This window comes from Triturus cristatus, chromosome 11 (genome assembly GCF_964204655.1).
Source record: "Triturus cristatus chromosome 11, aTriCri1.1, whole genome shotgun sequence".
NCBI lineage: Eukaryota > Metazoa > Chordata > Amphibia > Caudata > Salamandridae > Triturus > Triturus cristatus.
Window position 1 is genome coordinate 177719380 of NC_140594.1, and position 21230 is coordinate 177740609.

At 45.9% G+C, this 21230-nt stretch overlaps 1 protein-coding gene across 3 annotated transcripts in view; it reads left to right on the forward strand.

The window, feature by feature from the left end:
* CUX2 (cut like homeobox 2) overlaps positions 1 to 21230 on the forward strand; it is an 864175-nt gene that overhangs the window by 755732 nt on the left and 87213 nt on the right. For all 3 annotated transcript variants that reach the window (XM_085636433.1, XM_085636434.1, XM_085636435.1), the window contains 2 exons: positions 1321 to 1977; positions 4657 to 4758. In XM_085636433.1, the coding sequence (XP_085492559.1) occupies positions 1321 to 1977; positions 4657 to 4758 (759 nt within the window). The remainder of the gene's footprint in view (positions 1 to 1320; positions 1978 to 4656; positions 4759 to 21230) is intronic.

Below are 21230 nucleotides of genomic sequence, written 5' to 3' on the forward strand. Positions count from 1 at the left end.
TGGGATGTAGGGTCCTCTTTGTCTGCATATCTTCTAGGTACCACATCAGATGAACTCTTTGATGTTCAGCAAAGAGTTGAACTACAATAGACCACTAGATACAGGGTTTCATGTTCCATGCAACTTTGATCTGGTAAAATTCAAATTCAGAGTCAGACTTCTGTATTGACTAGCTGTTTCATTTCATTATTGGCCTCTGGGTTAAGGGGCCATTGTCTTCTGGTTTGTGTTGATCTGCGTCTACATGGTTTTAGCATATTTAATCACCAAAGCATCAACCATGCTCCGCGATTAAATATTAATCTGGAAGTGTCTTGAGTTGTGTATCTTTCATTGCCGCCCACAGTTGCCTGACTGTCATTCTACATTAGGCATTTGCAGCTAGTGTGAATTGTCTACATGATAGCATTTAAAATAAATAATTTGGATTTGTTTAGGGCCCACGTAGCTTGGTTTGCCTTTTTTTCTATGCTCCTTGAACTGTCAATGATACTTATAGAGCAGTGATTCTTTACATTAATTTCACTCGTCAGCAATGAAGAGAGACTGTCTGTCCTCTTGCACAGTTCTGGAGCAGATGTGACATTTGTATCTGCTTCTTTACCCTTGTGATTGAAAGAAGTAGGAGACTAGGGAATATGACAGCTCCAGCTGAGAAACCATAATAACATGGGAAAAGGTACACATGAGAACTGTGGTCTACCAGTCTGGATAGTTTGTACTTCTGCTTCGGGTGATGATGCCTGAAGGGGCATGCTTGTTGCATGTTTGATGGGACAGGAACAGTCTGTCAGTCCTGCTCCTTGCCCCTTTGGTCTGGCACATATTTGATTCTGTCATTGATGATTGGTTGAGTCAAGGGGAGACTTATGCCAGACGCTCTCTTTTTTACTTTGTTCTCTTCCCCCACACCGTCAGGTGGAGAGGTACTAGCCCGAAGACGTGCTTCTCTAGTCCCTCTTAAGGATTTAGAGTCTCCCTGTTTATTGCATAGAAAGTAGTAATATCTCAGTTAAACCCTAAGTAATAAAACAGAATCACATTTAAATTAATAACTGGAAAAGTCAAATTGCTACTATATAAGTCCTGTACTCCAGTTTATGACTAATTGTTTTTAGAATTATATGTTCTTTACATTTTTTTCATAGCCAAATCAAAACCATACTCCAAACAACAAAAGCCTATGTTTACTAACATCTGCCCTAGCAGTTAATGTTTCAGCAGTGTGCTTTGTCATAGTAGAAGTGTGTTTTGCCATATGTACCTGACCGATCTTATAACAAGCATCTATAGCATGTTTTTTTATCTTGTATTTTTTAGAGGATCACTCCGAAGATGACTTGGGGAAGGACTCTTTAACAACAGACAAATCATACTCTTCTCCGCTGAGGATGTCTCATCCACCAGTTGAGGACCTGTCTTCTAACAGCTCCATCCAAACTCTGATGGGGCCGATCACTGGACACGAAGCACAAAGATCCTTTTCCCTCTCCCCGTTCCCCAGCATCGCCAGCAATGAGCGAATGCCCATGGACACGCTTCTTCCCAAGCAAATGATGCCACCCGTGTTCAAGAGCGAGAACAATGGCCTGCTGGCATTCCCATCCACGTTTTACACAGCCAAAGCAAATCTGTTGTCTGCCAACCTCAATCCAGCTGCTAGCAATAATGATTCCGGCCCACCAAGCGACCAGTCTGAGGGGAGCAGTTCCGGCTCTGTGGATGAGGAGCAGTTGGATACTTCTGAAATCGCCTTCCAAGTGAAAGAACAGCTGCTGAAGCACAACATTGGGCAGCGGGTTTTTGGACACTATGTGCTTGGGCTCTCGCAGGGGTCCGTCAGCGAAATCCTTGCCAGACCCAAACCCTGGCGCAAGCTCACGGTGAAAGGGAAGGAGCCATTTATCAAAATGAAACAGTTCATCTCCGATGAGCAAAATGTCCTGGCACTGAGGACGATTCAGGTGCGCCAACGAGGTGAGTTGTGTGTCTCATTAAGTTCTCTATGCACTTGTGGAACTGTTTCATATTTTAATCTTCTCACACCAGAGTGCTGCTGAATTTGAAATTCACGTAAGAGCATGACTTCTAGCCAAAAAACAAATGCAGCTTGCGGAAAAGGTAGGTTCTTCAGTAAAGGACTTCGCGGCATCGGACATGATGAGCATATAAGGGAATACAGCCACAAACTCATGCCAATTTATTAGTAATAATTGATGACCTGTTGGTTTTGGAGTGACATGGAGCCAGCTCATGACTTATTTAAGGTCGTAAATAAGATGAACTATCGGTTATCTGCCAGACCATTTGATAATTTATTTATGTTAGTGTTGGTAAATGTATTTAGTTTTTATAGACGGGAACAATGTATGTGCATGACATAAAGAGACAGTATACTTAAATGCACTCTTCCTTGTGTCTAATCGTATTCAAACTATAACAGCCTGTGGCAAGCAGTAGTGGAGACAGAAAATAACCTTTCCAAGTGTTCGGATTATAGCATCGTCATTAGAGACTCACTGTTGTCTTGCGCTCCCTCGTCTTTTTGTTTTGCAGAGCGTAGATCACACCTTAAAGGGTACCAGAGTACTGCACGTAGCTTCATAGACAGAAATTTCATAGTCTCGAATTAAGTGTAAAATCTTGACTAAGAATTCTTTACACAGAATCTTAAATACATGAACATGAGAAATTGGGTTGTTGGTTGAAGGAACTGTAAGCCCTTATCAAGCAATAGCCATGATCCTTGTCTATTGTCTCTAAATTAACCTGTGCTTAACCCTCTGGTAGCTTTGCACAAAAGCAATGAGGCTTAACTTTGAGACAATTTGTAAACTATTTATGCAGTACTCAAACAGTAATAAAGTGAAAACACAACAGAGGAAAAATCTCACAGCAATTTAGAAAATTAGAGTAAAATTTAATAAATAAGTAGACACCAAAGCGACAAACACTCAATGATTAGAATTGGAGATATGCAGTTTCAAAGATTTACGGTAAGTATTGCGCCTAAAGCACGAAGCGCCACTAACGGTTATCTGGTCATGTGAGACCGGGTGAAAGTCACAAGTTCAGGTTGATCGAGATGGAGTGCGGGCCGGATACAGGGACCAGATTATTCCCCCTGAACAAGTTACATTCTAAAGTCCAGCACAAAGAGTTCCGTTCTCAGTGGAGTGGGCCGCGAGGAGCACAGAAAGTGTTACTGGAGATTCTGTCGGGCATTGTGGACAGTCGTTGCGGGAGCTTCACGTTGGTGGTCACAGTTTAATGTTGGTTGTCACTGCAGGCTGCACCCTGTTGATGCTGTAGCACGAAGTGCAGATCTCGAGTTGCCGACCATCACTTGAGGTTGCTAAAGCGCACAGTTGAGTTCACTGGAGCTTCGTGTTGGAAGTTAGAGGCAAGATCTTGGCACGAACAGGCCTGTTAGCAATTGCGAAAAGCCCAAAACTTCAAGATTTTTCCTTTTCTTCTACCAGTAGCTCAACTAATGCCTTACCAAGGCTTCTGGACCTGGGAGGGACCTCTTAAGGGGATCAGTAGCTCACTCCAGCAGAGGTCAGCAGGGCCCTTGCAGGTTCCAGCAGGTCCAGTGCAGTAGGTGAGCTGGGCAGTTGCAAGGAGGCTTCTTGAGCTTGTTGTGTCTCTGTAGCTCAGAACAGGAGGCCAGCTAACTAGCCCTTGGTATTTTTAAAGAGACAAGAGAACCCTATATGTCAGGAGGGACCAAGGGTATACATTGTATTATGAGAGACAAAGGTCCCTACAAAAGAGCTTAAGGACAATGGTACACAGAACCGCGTTAAGACCTGTGTCAGTATTCTCCTAATGGAGATACAATGTATTTATTAAACACCAAATCAAAAAACACAAGGAAAAAATATATACAAAAATACGTGGGTAAAAAGGTTGGAAGTCAACAGTTTTCCGAACCCCAGGCACTCATACATAAAGTGACGTCATCAGAGAATACAAATTCAGAACAGTCACAGTAAGACAACCATCTTATGCTCCACAACAATTCAAGTGATCCAGTTTAGAGTCAAGATGTACAAGTCGACGACGTTTCGATCCCAGCTAAAATAAGGGGATCATCATCAGGATACAACTGGTATATGCCTGAGAAGTAGCCTGTATGAGGCGGAAGAAAGGAAGGGAGGGGGGAAAAAAGTGGGGAATGGAAAGAAGAAGAAATGAACAGAAACAGAGACGAGAGAGAGGTTACGATGGTTCCGAATAAGAACAATGGAATGTGCAATCAGTGAGTAGTGCGCAAATAAGAGGATGGGTTTGGATTTCTGAATTGGGTTAAAGTTTGGATTTGAACATAATCTGCACCTAAATCATGTCACCCAGTGCGTGCAGCCACATACATCTCTGGACCTTCATTTTTTAGTATTTGAACATGTAATAGTAAATCTCGTAAGATATAATAAAAAATGCAGCGTGGCTTGTGAGTTAGGCCACATCTGACAGCCAGTTTAATTGGTGTGTATATTTGAGGGCGAGTTACTAATGTGGAAGGCCACTCTCGCAAAACCAAGCTTCCTAAAAATAGCTCAGTATCGGCAGCCGGAAGTGCCATTTGACATAGAGGTTGAGCTTGAAGAAATACATTAATAGTAAGAAATATCATTCTGTTCCTATTTTCAGGTAGTATAACTCCAAGAATTCGGACTCCTGAAACGGGCTCGGATGATGCAATCAAGAGTATCTTGGAGCAAGCCAAAAAGGAAATCCAGTCACAAAAAGGAGGTGAGGAGGAGCTGTTCAAATGTTTCCATTTAGATAAAAGCTTAGCAAGATGACATTTCTCGTTCCTATATGTTTAAATTCAGAATGGCATTACCAAACAAAGAAGCAAGCCGTTTTTAGTGGCACACTCGTGTGATGAATGCTAAGCCTATCTGTAGGACCTCACAACCTGAATGTAAAAACACACATTTGGCCCACATTTTACATCTTTGAACCACTCCTTTCCGTTGAATCTTAAAAGACAGTCTGTGCTCCTGTAGTTGGCAGCCCATATTAGAAATCTCCAGCTTTTGCAGGATACCATGCAGAATGTAAGAGCTCCACAACCTCAGGTGTGCTCCATGTGGCATGTTATGCTCATTTAGCGCCAGAGCTAGTGGTGTTATGTACAGGAGCTGGGGAGGTGTGCAGGCACCCCGTTAAATGCCATGCACCCTTCTTTGAAGATTGGAGCTAGAGAGCACACAGCAGGCAGGTCATGTGGTGGAATAGGTACTAATGGAATGGGACAGTTCTACGCACACCATTGCCACCTTGTCCCTCCTGTACCCGCTTCCGGCCTAGTAATATTCCTATTGGTAGAGGTGGATATCCTGCTGAGACTGAGGCTTGCATAGGGTGTTAATCCCCTTTTTGCGGAACATGATGGGTGCACTGTTAGTAGCAATACATCTCTTGTTCATTATCACAATTTCTAGCTAAAGTCAGTTCTTTTGTTTTCTCTGGATGGTATCCAGCACAATCAGAAAATTGTCAAAAGGGGGACTGTAGACCCTTTTAAATGAGAGGACTGAGCTGGAGAGATTTCACAACACTGTTACCTGTTGTAACTTTCGTTACAGCATCACTACTCATGTTAAATCTTGACATACCATTAATCATAACTATGTGTTATTGCCCATGTAATAGTCAGTTTGTTGCATGGTGCATTGATAGGTGCTTACTAGGCTTTGCGATGGCAAATGACTTCTAGATCATGTTGTCAAAAAAGAAGTAAACATTGAGTGCTCTTTACTGACGCCAACCACTCAAAGTAAAGCAGTGCTCATATCCAACCATCAGTGAAAATCAAGCACAGTTTGTAGGGATAACAGGAGAGAGAAGTTGAAGCAACCCATCCGCCATATTTATAGGTATTGTGAGTGACAGCAAGAGGTAACTTGTTCGCTTCAAAAAAGCACAACAGGCTACTCAATCTAGTGTGTAAAAGTTCTACGCTAAAAGAGAAAGCCTTTTCAGTAGAACTCTCAGCATTCCAATATTCTAATTGTTGTAAATACTTTAGTTATAGCACCACAAACCACCAATCACAAATCACGTGAGGTGCTATGCACTGCTCCATTGAAATAGCCTGCCTGGTTCGAGGCAAGTGTGACTATAAATACACATGCTGTGCATATTCCTGCCATCTAGTGTTGGGCCCGGATGTGTGCAAGTTGTTTTTCTTCTTTTAAGTCAGGAGGTACTGTGACCCCCCACCACCCTCGACACCGCTCTCAACCCAAGCAGCCCTCTGCCAAAGGGCACTCAGCCACTCTGGAACACCAGAGGCAGGCTTTTGGACCACCACTGCCTTTGGCCCGTGGTCAGCACCAACAGACCACTTCAGACGCTCTGCCCAACTCCAGCTCGGCACTGAGGAAGCCTTCAAGACTGGCGGCTCATGCCGACCGCACATGCCTCAGAGTCGACCAGAATCTCGGTGCCGAAATCGAAGGTATACTCAGAGCCGAAGTCCTCAGCTTCGACCAGCAAGTCTGACGCTGGCGCAGTCGAGCCGATTCTCTACAAGATGCAAGAGGAGATTTACTAGTCAGAGACATATGATCATCCACCCCCATACGGGCCGGTCCTCATCCGCCCTCCTGGCAAACTTCAAGTTGGTGATAATTTGCGATTTCTTTGAAAATGCACTTTTATGTATTTTTCAAAGTGCCATGTGGCGCACATACATTCCCTTAGGGCATGTATGTGTGCCACATGTGCACACATGCACATTTCAGAGGTGCAACAGGGTGTCCTTTAGACACCCTGGCACGCTTGAAGTTGCATTCTCAATTTACGATTCTCTAATTGACGATTCCTTATTTTGCAAAAGCCTTTAAGGAATCGCAAATTGCGATTCCTTAAATGCGATGTAAAAAGGCACCCAAGTTGTGCGATTTCTCCTTAAGAAATCGCAAACTACCACCAACTTCAAGTTGGTGGTAATTTGCGATTTCTATGAAAATGCACTTTAACGTATTTTTCAAAGTGCCTTGTGGTGCACATACATTCCCTTAGGGCATGTATGTGTGCCACATGTGCACACATGCACATTTCAGAGGTGCAACAGGGTGTCCTTTAGACACCCTGGCACGCTTGAAATTGCACTCTCAATTTGCGATTCTCTAATTGAGAATAGCAAACTGAGAATGTCTTCCCATTCATTCCTATGGGCCTCTAGGCCAATAGAAATGAATGGGGAAGTATTGCTTAATTGCGAATCTCAATTTGCGATTCGCAATTAAGGAATATGTAGGACTCGCAAAATTATTTGCAAATCCTACATACATAGCTTTTTGCGATTCTCAAATAGCGATTTTTAGAGAATCGCTATTTGAGAATCGCAAATGTATCCTTTGATACATATGCCCCCAGGTTTCTCATAATCACTTTATGTGGGACAACAAGCAAATCAACATAATCAATTTGGAAGATATTCAATATTCAATTCACTTATTTCATTTAGAGATGAATTTTTACTTCATTATTATTTCATTCTTTTTTTGTTTTTTTTATACATAGCCATATTTCAGTTAAGGTACAAACATTTATACTTATACTTTGCGAAAGCATACATTGAAAAAATTACAATTACTATATACAGTACATAAATCAAATTACTTATACAAAAATAATGAAATTCAATCGTCCTACTACATTACACTCATGTGTCGGGAATTTATCAACTTTTCCTCGATACAAAATTAATAAAAGGTCCAAGGAGAGGTTAAAGGTCAAAGAACGCTTTGGAGAGACTTATCGGTGTTTATACCACTGTTTGTTGGTTAAACTGTTATATTCATGAGTTCTTTTTCATTTGGATATAGCAATACTCTTGGCCTTGTGAGATGAGATAGTGAGTGGGGGGTGTGCCGACGCGTTTTGACCTTCGTGTGGGGACCAGAAGGATTCAAGGAAGGTCTTCCTCAGGGCTAGGGTTCTTTCTTTTGTAGGACACTGGGGGTGAAAAGGGATTTAAAAAGGAATTAGACTGGAATTCTAAAATGTGAGACGCCACTGTTTTTACGACAACTACCATATAGTTTACTCATACCTGCTGTCATCTGAAGTTACGGCATATTAGCTTGAAAGTATCTCTCAGTCAATTGCTGGACGCTGCTGTGTATGTTTTCTTGCTGTGGACATATGGAGAGGGCGGAAAAATAGTCATATATCTGCCCGGTGTCCATTATACTGTGTCATTAGTCTGATTATCGTGCCTTTATGCAAGCGTGTTTCAATATCAGGGGCTTTAAAAATATCGACCTGTGTTTCCCCAAGTGCTATTCTGGGAAAACGCCGTGGGTCGTCACACCATAGCTATATAGCGTCTTAGAATTCTATCATGCCTCATACTAAAATGTTATGTTTCGTGCTCCTTCTCATTTTTGGGAAGGGGGAGGTGCGAGCTATTTATTAGGTGACATAGTGTGGGCACTTGACTGTATAATGAAAAGGCGTTAGGTTTGATCCCACATGCATTCAGAATTCGCGCTCTTTCCGTCATGCAAAGTGGACAGTTTACCATGCTTATTCCAATGAAGTAGGTCCCCCATGCATGCCCTCCACGTGGTTTAGCATTACTGAGTCAGATGTTTTCTTTACCTCTTTAATCAGGCTATTGTATCCGACATCTGCGCCCCGCCACCTTCGTTATGTGTTTTCAGCGTCTGGTCGCCGGTACTCCATTAGCATACTCCAGTTTCCGCGTTCATCACGTGCTGTTCAGGACCAATTATATTGTACTCGATGCTACCTAACACGACATAGTACTTCTGCTGTGAGCAGACCAGACTAGTTTCAAATAATCGCCGACATAAACTCCTACATTTCAAATATCTACTTTGCGCCTACACTACCCCTCATTAACTAGCCAAATTTGATCCCACTAAAACACATTGCTGCACCAGGTGCGCCATGGACCATGCTGGTGTCTCACATCTGGCGTGGAACTGTGCGTCGATACTTGCCTTTTAGGAAGAAGTGTACCATACTTTATCACAAATGGTCAAAATAGAGCTAGTTCCATCTCCGCGTATGGCAATGTTGGGTTACGTTAAACCACTCACGGCTGGAGTTTGGCGTTACGCCGCTATTGCACTTTTGTTAGCGAAGAGCCAAGTATCTTTGCATCGGGGTGACACATCAGTCCCAACGGTCAAGGGATGGATCCGAGATCTAGTGTGCTGCGACACTATGAGTGACACTTACGCTACTTCACAGACTCCCACTTCCAGGCTTAAAAATATATGGCAACCGCTGCGTAACTACTTACTGCTTCACTCACCTGGTGATGGGGGACCTGCCCAAGCCTGAGACACATTCAGGATCCAAGATGCACGTTTCTAACCGCACAAAATTCCTACATAGTCTCACAAATAGTTTGTCTGGCAGGGGTCCCCATTGCAACAACCCCTTCGAACGAGTTTTACTTTCTGGATATTTGCCCTTCTTGTATGGGTGTTAAGTGCTCCCCGCGTGATTGATCGGCTTCTTGCCTCACATTTCCTCCTCGCTAGTACTATTTACTATTTTTTATTCATTTGACAAGAATGCACTAGCTGATTGTAAGTTTCTGATCGCCATAGATTCCCCCCTTGATTATTTCTTTACTCATGTAATGCTTTTTTGTGATGGTTCTTTTTCCGAAAAATCAATCAATATTTTTTTTTAAATCTGTGTTTCCATCACACTTTAGAAATACAAAAAGTGCTTCATTTGTAGTTTCCTAACTTTTGATATATATTGACATAGTACAGCTCATTTATAAGTATTTACATTGTGTAGTGTTAGAAAAAAATGTACAGCCTTTCCTTTCACATCAGTAAGACTGTTACATAGTTCACTTTACAAGTTCCTCTCTCTTAGCAGTCAGAGAAAGATTTAAACCAATTTCCATTTTAAAAGAACATCCCCAGCAATTTGCCAAACCACATGGACGCTTGTCACAGGAATGTGACAAAATCCGACAAAATCAAAATTTAAAGTCATCATTATTGCTCATTCACATTTTGGACTCCACTCTGGTTATTTTAGGGGGTGCTGCAGTATCCCCCAAACACCTACTTCCAGCACCAACGGCATAAACACTCCAATATTAGTGCAGTACCTTCATCTCCTCCCAGTGGTGCAGGCCCCTCCTCGCCATGCCTGTGCACTAGTTATTTCTTCCAGTTTAAAACGCTGTATTTATTGGTTTGCTGATTTGCCTTCCTACTCTAGGCTGTGTTTTGGAGCGTTCCATCACAGATCGCGCCTGTGGCTAGCCCCCCACCTCTCACTCAATGAAGTGTCAGACATGCAGTGTTTAATTTGAGCCGGTGGTTTCCTGTGCTCGGCACCGGTGTTTGGGACAGTCTGCCATAAGGTGGAGCTGCACCGACCTGCATGGGAATCTCTAATTCCCCTTAAAAGTGCAGGCGGGTTGCTGCCTGCACAATGAAACACGAGTAGCTTTTAACAGCTGCTCCATATTTCACTTGAATGCACTGCCCCCAGGGCAGCACAGGTTTGAGGCTGCCGGGGGGAGCTCATACATTCTAATATAGCCAGTGCTTAATTTGAGCCAGTGGTTTCCAGTGCTCAACACTGTTACTTAAAGGACCGTCTACCACATGGTGGCACTGTTTCTGTAATTTAGAGATGACCACAATAACAGGTAATTATTAATTCAATGTACATTAATAATGACTATTACCTGCCGTCCAAGACATTTTTAGAGCTTGGCATAGTCTGAATTGTCACACTTGCAGGAGTGTGCCGGTTAGTAGCTGTAGTTACTATCACTAGCAACATGGCAGGGGCAATGTGTGGTACAAGCTGCAGAGGCCTCCTGACCAGAGCCCTGGCACTTCTTTATTTTCAAATTAAGCACTGCAGCCATCTCGCCAACCAGATATGTTAGTGGTAAAGGGTCTAGTTAAGTCCAAGTTCTGAGATCCTTCTGAAGTCACTGATCTTCTGTTAGTTTTGTTGAGCTAGTGTGTTCTCTAGCTTTGGTATTGTGTGTGACACACATGGTTTGGACCTGCCAATCCTTCCTTGTAGCATGCTTTCTCTTACAACAAGTTAGTTATAAGGAAAAATACCACTGCCAGCAAGATATTTCTCATTCCAGAAAGCAAAAATACTGCCTTGCGGCCGAAACCACTCTTCAGCACTAGCACTTGATGACTACCAAACTAGCTGTAGTTGTAAAAATACTGGTGGTGCCAAATGCATTATTTCTGGATGGAGGAAGTTTCTACTAGTGGAGCAAATTTTTACCATCAGTTGTTTAAAAGAAACAGAACTGGCACCTAAGCTTCAGAAAAGTATGTGTTGTTTATCACTTGCAAAAAATATTGCTGATGGTCTCTACCTCCAGCAGTAATTCCAAACCACCAGAAATGATACATAATAGGAATAGTACTACTGTTACTATCCATGGGAGCAGTAATCTTGACAGAGTGGTAATTTGCTAACAGAGGTATGTCTTTAGATTTTTTTATTACTAAGGCTCACAGAGCCCAGTGTGAGTCTGTGCAGGTAGGAGTGGTCTATGGGCAGGATTATACATTTATGGGGCATATTCTCAAGAACGTGTGATAATCATCACAAAATTAGCTTAACGCAACTTTGCATATTGCAGTCTATCGCGGGAAAATAACACTGTGCTAAGGTTGTATTCTCAACCCGGCGGCACCATGCAATAGTCCCACGATAACGCTTCAAATGACCGCGCTAAAATCAACGCAACGCCACAAAATTGCGAAACACCAACGCGAAAAAAGTTGCAGTGAGGCCAATCGCGATACAAAAATCTGCGACAACCAGCGCTAGGCCTGCAATTCCCACGCGGCATGTGGGAAAATGCACCATAAAAGCAGAGTAAAATAACGGTGAGTTGACAATGTACGAGCACAACCCCAGATCCGTGACGTAGAACAAATGACCATTGTCCCGCATCAAATAGGCATCTCCTCACAGTCACAATGTACATTGACATGCAGTCTGCATGTGAACTGTGCATGGAACACACTGTGAAACCGCATCTCCTCTTCACAATGCAGAGGGACAAGCAACCCCTCCTGCACACAGACGTGTCATGACCATGATCAATCAATTATGAAAGCGTGGACGAATGTAGGGGCAGTGACTCCCACTTACGTACATGTTGCCCATGTTGTGGGACTGGAGTCACAGGGGTCATCCCTGCATCATGGTGGTACATATCTGACCCCAAAAGGAGCCCTCTGGTTACCTGTAGGTCACAAATGGCAGCCAAAATGGAATGATTTTGGACACATGTGAAACGCCGAAGAGTGGGATTCCCTACTAACTGTGACACACAGAACTGGCATTTTGAATACGTGACACCCTAAACACCCACCATCCATGAACAAATCATAAAATAGTCAGCACTACGTGTCACACTCACACTTGTCTGAGTGATGTGCCTGTACAGGTGAGTGACATGCACTCAGGGAATGTGTTATTGGAATGCATTTATTTGCACATGCTGTGCCTGCGGTCGTTTTGTACTGTCCCATGATTGCTAAGGACTGTCACAATGTGACGTGCTCATGTGAAGAAACTGTCAATGATAGAGTCCCTACGGGCTATTCCTGCTGCGGCTGCAGTGGGGTGTGGTCCACCTGCCTGATCTTCATCATCATTGTCAGGAGCATCTGGCACTTGTATCCATGGGGCATTGCTGCGCACATATATGTTGTGCAACACACAACATGCAACGATCATCTTGCACACAATGTCTAGGCTGTACAGGAGCCTTCCACCTGTGACGTCCAGGCACCTGAAACGTGACTTCCAACACGCCAAGTGTGCGTTCCACGATGCCCCTGGTGCATTTGTGGGCCGCATTGTACTGCCTCTGGGCCTGTGTGTTCGGGGCTCGGAGGGGTGTCATCATCCAAGAGCAGAGTTCATATCCTTGATCACCTGTGACAGTGCAGAGAGACATGAGTCAATAGTTGGTTCTGCATGATGTATTGGCAGGCTCACTGGTTCATTGGTGTGTGATATGCGTGACTTTGTGATTTCTGTATGACATGTACTGCTTATTGCAAATGAGCAGCATCAATGTGTATCACTTAGCCTCACTGCTGCTCCTCCCTCTCCCCGAGCCTATTCACTAGTGTGCGCAGCGCGGTTGCATCGCTTGCACCCCTACGGCACACCATTGCCGTGCCTGTCTGCGCATGTCCACAAGCCTGATGATGACACAGTGATGTTGTGCGCTGAAGGTGGGCGGCCACGTGTGTGTAGGCCTATGGTAAGGACAGGGCAGACACAGATGTAGAGTTCATGCCTGGCTGAACTCACCATGCGGTTGAGGGTAGACCTTTGGCTTATGCTGTGGAAATAGCGACACACACAACAGTTGGCATGTATGATCCTTGACCCCGATAAGGCCTGCGCACCCTCATGTACCCCTCGGCCGAGCCCGCACTCCGGGGGCATGCTACATAGCAACATTGTATATTGCGTGACTGGTGCGCTGACACTAAACAGAGACACACGCATCAGTAACTTCCTTGGCAAGGCCTAAAGTTAACCACGCCCAGAGCCAAGTGTTGAATGACCACACCCCTACGCCGTACTGCCGTACGCCGGTCCACCCCCTTACGCTTACAGGGGGCTTCGATACAGCTACATGTCCCATGTCTACGCCCTGCCTGAGGTGACAAGGTTGCGCCCGCTGTACACAGCACAATGTAATGTGGTATGGCCCGGGGCCCTCATGCATACATAATGACCACACAGACACACTGAGATAATTTGTGGAACTGGCTACGGGCATGTGCGCCCGTCACCTTTTATTGCCAGGGTCACCCGTCCAGTGACGCCTGTGCTGGATGGGTGTTGGGAAGTGTAAGCCACCCCTCAGGGGTTGGTTAGTGCTGGCAACAACTACAACAGTGATCAGACAATCAGAAGATCAAAGTACAAACAGCAAGGGTCCATGACTTGAGCTGCACAGAGTTAGTGATCCCGGATGCACTGCGGCCGGCACAGGCACACCCGTAAGGGACGGTGACTTGCGGTGCACTGGGATAGGGCCACGAGAGCTGAGCGGTCCTAGTTGATGTCCAAGGAGAATGTCGCGGAGTGTTACGGGGAACAGTGGAAGGTGTCCATCAGGGCATGATGCAGTGGGCAGAAGCAAGCAGAAACAGGCAATATGGAGGAGTTGCATGCTACAGTCTCCTTTTTCCCACCATGTCAGTATCAGCTACATGATGATGAAGACAACACCCAGGCCATAGACTCACACGCCCCCAAAGTTCAACCAGAGAGTGTCCCTGACTCCAGTGGCACAGAGTCAGTGGCACCATAGCTGGAAGGGGACGCAGTCTGCGATGAGGCCTGTACAATGATATCGACTCTGCCATAAATAAATCAAGGCTCAGTTCCAAATGTGTGACTTACAGGACCGCAGTGTGGGCCGCATGCAGCGGTCAGCATCGGCCCACAGCCTCGTGTCGTTGGCTTGCGATGCACAGAGTTAGTGGCACCAGAGCAGTTGTTGGTAGTGTGCAATCACCTCCGTAACGAGGATCCTTTTTTCCTCAGGACTAAACCACGTCTTCCACTTACTCCTCTCCTTGCGTACAATGATATGAACTCTGCCATACAGAACTCAAGACTCAATTCCAAATGTGTGACCTACTTGACCGCAGTGTAGGCCGAGGGCAGTAGTCAGCAAGGGACCACAGACAGGTGTTGTGCGGATGCTATGCACAGAGTTGGTGGCACCACATCGAAGGGTGTACAGTGTTATAAATTCTGCCATAAAGTGTGTACTCTGCCATTGCGTAATCAAGACTCGGTTCCAAATGTGTGACCTACTCGACTGCAGTGTAGGCCGGAGGAAGCGGTCAGCAAGGGCCCACAGACACGTGCGGTCGGAATGCTATGCACAGAGTTGGTGGCACCACATCGAAGGGAGTATAGTGACATAAAATATGTACTCTGCCATTGTGTAATCAAGACTCAGTTCCAAATGTGTGACCTACTTGTCTTCTGTGTATGCCGGTGGAGTACGTCAACAAGAAAGGAGTACTGGCCTGTGTCGCGGAGGCTAAGATGGTCTAAGGAGGCCGCCAAGGTCACGGGCCTCGGGCGTGGAGCTTGCACCGGCAAGTGGTGGACCATCTTGGAGACACGCCGGTGTCGGCAGGTGAGCAGTGAGTTCTGGATGTGCAGGGGCGGGCAAGACGAGGTCTGGGGACCGGCGGCTTGGGGTGCAGCAGGTGCACAGGAACGCAGGCAACACCGATCACGGCGTCGCCCTCGTGGCGGGGTGAGAGGCGCCGCCCTGGCAGACACGTTGGCCATTCTGGAAGAGAACCACGCCCAGGGCTACGTGCTTTTTATTCACACCCCTATGCTAGCCTGGCATACTCCGGGCCAGCCCACTCCACACACGCTTACAGTGGGGACATAACAAGCTACATTTCCATGATCTTCCCCACTGGCTGGGGTGACATGGTTGCATCCACTGTCCATAACACTACCACCACCAGCAGTATATGTCAACATGGATATGTCTGTGGTCTACATACTGCAGTCTGTCCAGCACATCCATGCCACACTTGGCATTGTGTGCATTCTCATTCCTGGGTCTCTGGCCTCCTATGCACATGCGTGGTTCCCACCTCTCCCCACATTCTGTAATTGTGTTGCTGAGGTGCCATGCCGTTGATGGCTCATGTACATGGCTAGCCCAGGTTACCACAGTACGTTGTGCTGTTGTGTATGGTGGGTGGGCATGTTGTTTGGCAAGTTGTATGTGAGTTTGTAACATGTGCATTCCTAAAGTTGTGAGTTGCTTGATTGTGGAGTTGAGGTGTGTGGTGTGTTCATTTGGTACTTACCAACGAGCACTGCATTTCCGTAAGTGCCATCCTGGAAGCGGCGGTTGATGATCGACTGTCGGAAGATATATATGAGCCATGCACACTGCCTGGGTAGTTGGCGACGACATTGGTGAAGAGTCCCCGGTGGTCCACTATTGCCTGCACATTGATGGAATGCGTGTACTTTCAGTTGCGGTAATTGTGTGCAGTGTCGGCGGGGGCACAAGTAGGACATGTGTGCAGTCAATTGCCCCCAACACGTGCGGAAATCCAGCTATGGCATAGAAGCCTTGCTTGGACTCCAGCTGTTCCTGCGCAGTGTGGAGGAAGTATAGGTACTGGGGTACCAAGCTGATGCTGGCATCCAGGACAGGTGGGAGGAACTTGGATAGGGCTGGCTGTGAGACTCCTCCGACTCTGGCGATTGTCGGTTGGAATGTCCTAGAGGCCAACAGGTACAGCCAGCAGCTTTGTCTGCGGAGGGATGTTGGTTGTCTGCTGTGTTGGTACCGTCAGCCTGTGGGCAATGATGTTCAGGATGTGGAGGATGGTTGTCCTTTTGAGTCTGTAGTGGGCAATGACATTCTCTGGGGTTAAGTCTGTGAGGCTGGTGCGTTTCCTGAAGGTCCACTGTCTATGTCTGCGCTGCCTCTGTGGTGGTCGGGGGGGCGGAGGGGCTCAGGGGGTGGGGGGCAGGGGCTATCCGGGGGGGGGGGGGCAGGGAGTTCCGGGGGGGCCCTGTTGGGGCTCCAAGCTGCATGATCAGTAGCTCCATGGCATCTGTTAATCTTCAGGTGTGGTTCTGAGTTGGGCTCCCTTTTCTGGTGCCGGGTATCGTCCGACTTTGCACCAGGTCAGAGCAGGTGTTAATTTCCTGCTGCTAACGCGCCTTATTGCCTGTTTTGTGGTCTTATCGCTGATCTGGCTGGTCATTGAGAATGTTGAGGTGTGGTGTTGTCGCAGCTTTTTGCTCGGGAACGCCTACTCTGCATCTCATTAGCGATAGTTGCCGGGGTCATCTGTGGCGATGTTTTTTGCGGATGCTATCGCAGGTAAACTGGTGGTATCGGCTGTTTGCACCAGCTTGTGAATGGGGCGATAAATGTATCGCAACTTTGGGGCTGCAATAAAGTGCCGATAACACGGCGATAGATCCTTGAGAATATGCCCCTATGTTGTTTATCACAGTTCACAGTGCCATCTAGCGGCCCGCAGCAAGAGGATCTACTCACCTGCAAAACAAACTTGTACAACTGGTGGGCTAACATACATGTTTCAGTGCAGATCATTAAGAGGCCTAATAAGAGCCTGCTGCAGGCTAAGACTGTGTGCCACTTGTGCATTCAAGCAAGCCTGCCATGTCTGGGTCTATTAAAGCAGTAGGGGCCAGTGGGGCTCCCTAGCAGAGACCAGGACACGCTCTCTGTTAGCTGGAAGCCTTTCACTTGGATTTCGGACACGCTTGTGCCATTCCCACAACTCTCGAGACGCAGATTATCTGGACAAAGCTCTCTTTAGGGGAGGTCAAGCCTCCAAACCTAGTGCTAACATCCAACGGGCTATCCGTAGGCCTATGTTGATAGTTACAAAAGTGATCAGTTCCTTCGACTTCAAGTAGAAGAATATTGGTTAAGGCCAGCTGCACACATATCAGTATGCACATATCAACAGGTACGATAAAGTATTATTGATAGAAAAAAAGTATTTCTTGTTTTTTTATGTCTTCTCTTTTTTTATGTTCCACTACTGTGTTAAATCAACAAAAAAAGACAGTCAACAATTGTTTTTTTCGCCTCGATTTTTTCAGGACAGCAAATTACATGTCATCAATCAGAATAGACTGAGTGATGTTATCTGCTAGTTTTTCTTTAGGCGTGTTTCTCAATGATCTTAAAAGAGACGGCTCCATTTTCAGTATCACCTGTTTAGGCGCCCCCACCGCTAGCGTAATGGCTCTTCCTCTACATGACTTCAAGGGCTATGTTACGGCGTTCGGGAGGCCTAGTAATATGTAACTTGGAAATCGTGGTAGGTTGGTATCATAGGTGTTATTGATGTCAGGCAATATAGAATCCCAGATGGACTGTATTTTGGGGCATTCCCACAGTAGATGAGTAAAGGTACCTATCTGGCAGCAATGGCGCCAGCAGTAAGCATCTGCCCCCCGTTTCCAGCGTGCCACCCTTTCTGGGGTGTAGTACCAGCAATGCGCTATTTTGGGGCATCTCCTTGCCTGCCGTACTACGAGAGGATGCTCTGGCCCTGTGTACGATGTCTTGCCAATCTTTTGGGGAAAATTCTTGCGTGCACTCTGTCACCCATCTGCGCTGCGCTGGTGTTTTACCTTGCTGTGTGGGCATGATTAAAAAGGCATATATGTCTGACATGAGCCTTTTGTCTGAGGTTCTGGTTATGAGCCATTTCTCAAATTTGGTTAGGGGTCTCCCTGCGGGTATACGGACTGTCAGTTGTGTCACCCAGTGTCTTAGGGCAAGGTACTGCCAGTACGTAGATTTAGGGAGCCCATATCCCTCCAACAGTTGGGGGAAGTCCATTATCTCATTCTCGTCTAAAAGATCCCCCACCCTCTTGCAGTTAGCTTCTTGCCATGTAAGGTAGCTCTGTCCTTGTCTTGCTGGCGGGAACTCCGGGTGACCTATGGAAGGAGTCAGTGGGGACGTTTGGGTTGATAGGCTTCGCTCCCCCACTCCACGCCAAAAGCATCAAACACAAGAAACTGACCAGAAACCTTCATCTTATCCCCCCCGGCGAACTAGAAACGAAACTCAAAGCTCAATTCCTGCTAGCTCCCTTCTTCCAAAATGCTAACGCCCTCACCGAACACTATAATAAATCATTTCCGAGGTCCTAGACCAAGTGCCCCCTCCCAAACTAAAAACCCAAAGAAACATACCTTCCAAATCCTGGTTCAACAACAAAAGACGCTCTCTTAGACAGTCTGAAAGAACCTGGAGGCAACATATGTCCCCCTCCCATCTAGCCCTCCTCCGATCTGCTAGGTCCAACTCCAAAAAAACACATCCTCAATGAAAAGTCCGCCTTCTTCCGCACACAGCTTGATAGGGCCAAAAATAGACCTAGAGAATTATCCAGCATCGTCAAAAACCAAACATCCTCTGCTCCCCAAAAGCTGACGGCCTCTAATGAGAAATGCGAAGAAATTGCTAAATTCTTCTCTGATAAAATCACCAAAATAGACCAATCCTTCCTCTTAAATCCCCTCTCTCCTAACCCACTAGTTTCTTATGACATTTCTCCTGAATCTCCATCCCCTTCAAATCCTCCCCCAGTCCCTTCCCATCTCTCGTCCGTTACCTTCCCACCTGAATCCAACCCTTCTCTACCCCAGCAACAAAAAAACAATGCCTCCTGGCATAATTTTCATCCTGTCACCGAACACGAAGTCTATAACATCATCACTAAGCTAAAACCATCCTCCCACACCAAAGACCCTCTGCCCTCTAACCTTGTCCAAGACCTAAAACATATCATTGCCCCTTTCTGGACCACCATTATAAACTCCTCCCTGGCCACAGGGTGTGTTCCCGCCTCCCTCCAACTGGGTCAAATCACACCCATCCTCAAAAATCCCAACGCAGATCCCAACGACCCACATAACCTCCGACCCAACTCTAACCTCCCTCTTCTCTCCAAAGCCCTTGAAAAATGCGCCCTGCTCCAACTGGATAATCACATCAACACTTTCGACCTCTTTGACTGACTGTAATCTGGCTTCAGAAAAGGATGCAGCACAGAATCTGCCATGCTCAATATAGTGGACGACATACGTCACTCACTCGACAATGGCGAGTCTTGCCTTCTCATTCTCCTCGACCTATCCGCTGCTTTTGATACAGTTAACCACACTGTCTTACTTAACACTCTTATAGTCCGCTTTGGCCTCAATGTCCATGTCCTCAACTGGTTCACCTATTTTCTTCAACACAGAACCCAACAAATCAAAATTGAGAACTGCCTTTCCAACTCCACTCCAATCTCCCTCTGTGTTCCCCAGGCATCCATTCTCTCTAATGCTCTCTTCAACCTCTTCATGGAACCCCTCACACTCATTCTCAAACAAGCAGGAATTAATTACCACCTTTATGTCGACGACACTCAACTTTACTATAAGATTAAATCCTACTCCGATGTCCTACAACTAAACGACACCCTGACCAAGATCCAATCATGGTTCCACCATAATCATCTCAAACTAAACCCTAAAAAAACGAAATCATTCTCTTCTCCCCTAAAAACAACCCACTCCCCATACAAGACTGGATATCTGACCGTAATGCTCTCAACTGCTCTCTCACCACTTTGAATTCAGTTAAATTTCTTGGCATCACCATTGATAATAGCCTTGTTCTTACCCCCCACATAAAAACCTCAGCCAAAGGAGCACTCTTCACTCTCCGTCATCTCAAGAAAATTAAACCCTTCATCCCGGCTGATGACTTCAAATCTGTTGTCCAATTGCTGGTCCTGTCTAGAATAGACTATGGTAACTCTATCCTCGCTGGATGGAACACCTAAAGTCCACCTTGCACCACTCACATCTGTGCTCAACCTAGCTGCTAGACTTATCTCTGTCTACAAACGTTTCAACCACATTTCCCCCGCCCTTAAAACCCTCAAATGGCTACCCATCGAAGGCAGATCCACCTATAAGATTGCATGTATCACGCACAAAGCACTTCACCAAAACACACCACGTTACCTCTCAGACAAACTCCACAAAGCAGGCTGCGCCTGACCGACGAGGAGCACCAACGCCCTCATTCTTATCCTCCCCTGTTAAAGAAGAAATGCACACAAGTTCGCTCCTTCTCCGGAAACGCTCCTTCCATTTGGAACTCCTTGCCTAAAGACCTAGGCTGCAACCCTTCCTACTTCAACTTAAAAAAAGACCTCAAATTGTCCTCCTCAACAAATATTGGGGTCCATAATACCTACCTCTGACACTGTTCTCACACTCTGCGCCCCCGTCAGGCTCCCCTCTATTATACTATAATTCTCTCCCCTCCACATTCTCCCTCCTAACTCCCCTCCCTCATGCTACTCTCCCCCCCAGCCCCCTTCCCTGTACTCTATCTTTAAATATGACATCTAGCCTTACGCACGGCCTCCCACTGATCTACCATTCCCCTAACTCCTTCTCTCTTTTTCCCCCTCCTTTATCTCTTCTTTTTCACTTTCACCCACCCACCCTAGCCTAATTACTCACTACCCACATTTGCTTAATATAGTTCTTTTGTGAATAGCATTCGTATTTATCTACTTTCTTTGTTATATTGGTTCCTATTGCAATGTTTTTGATCAAAT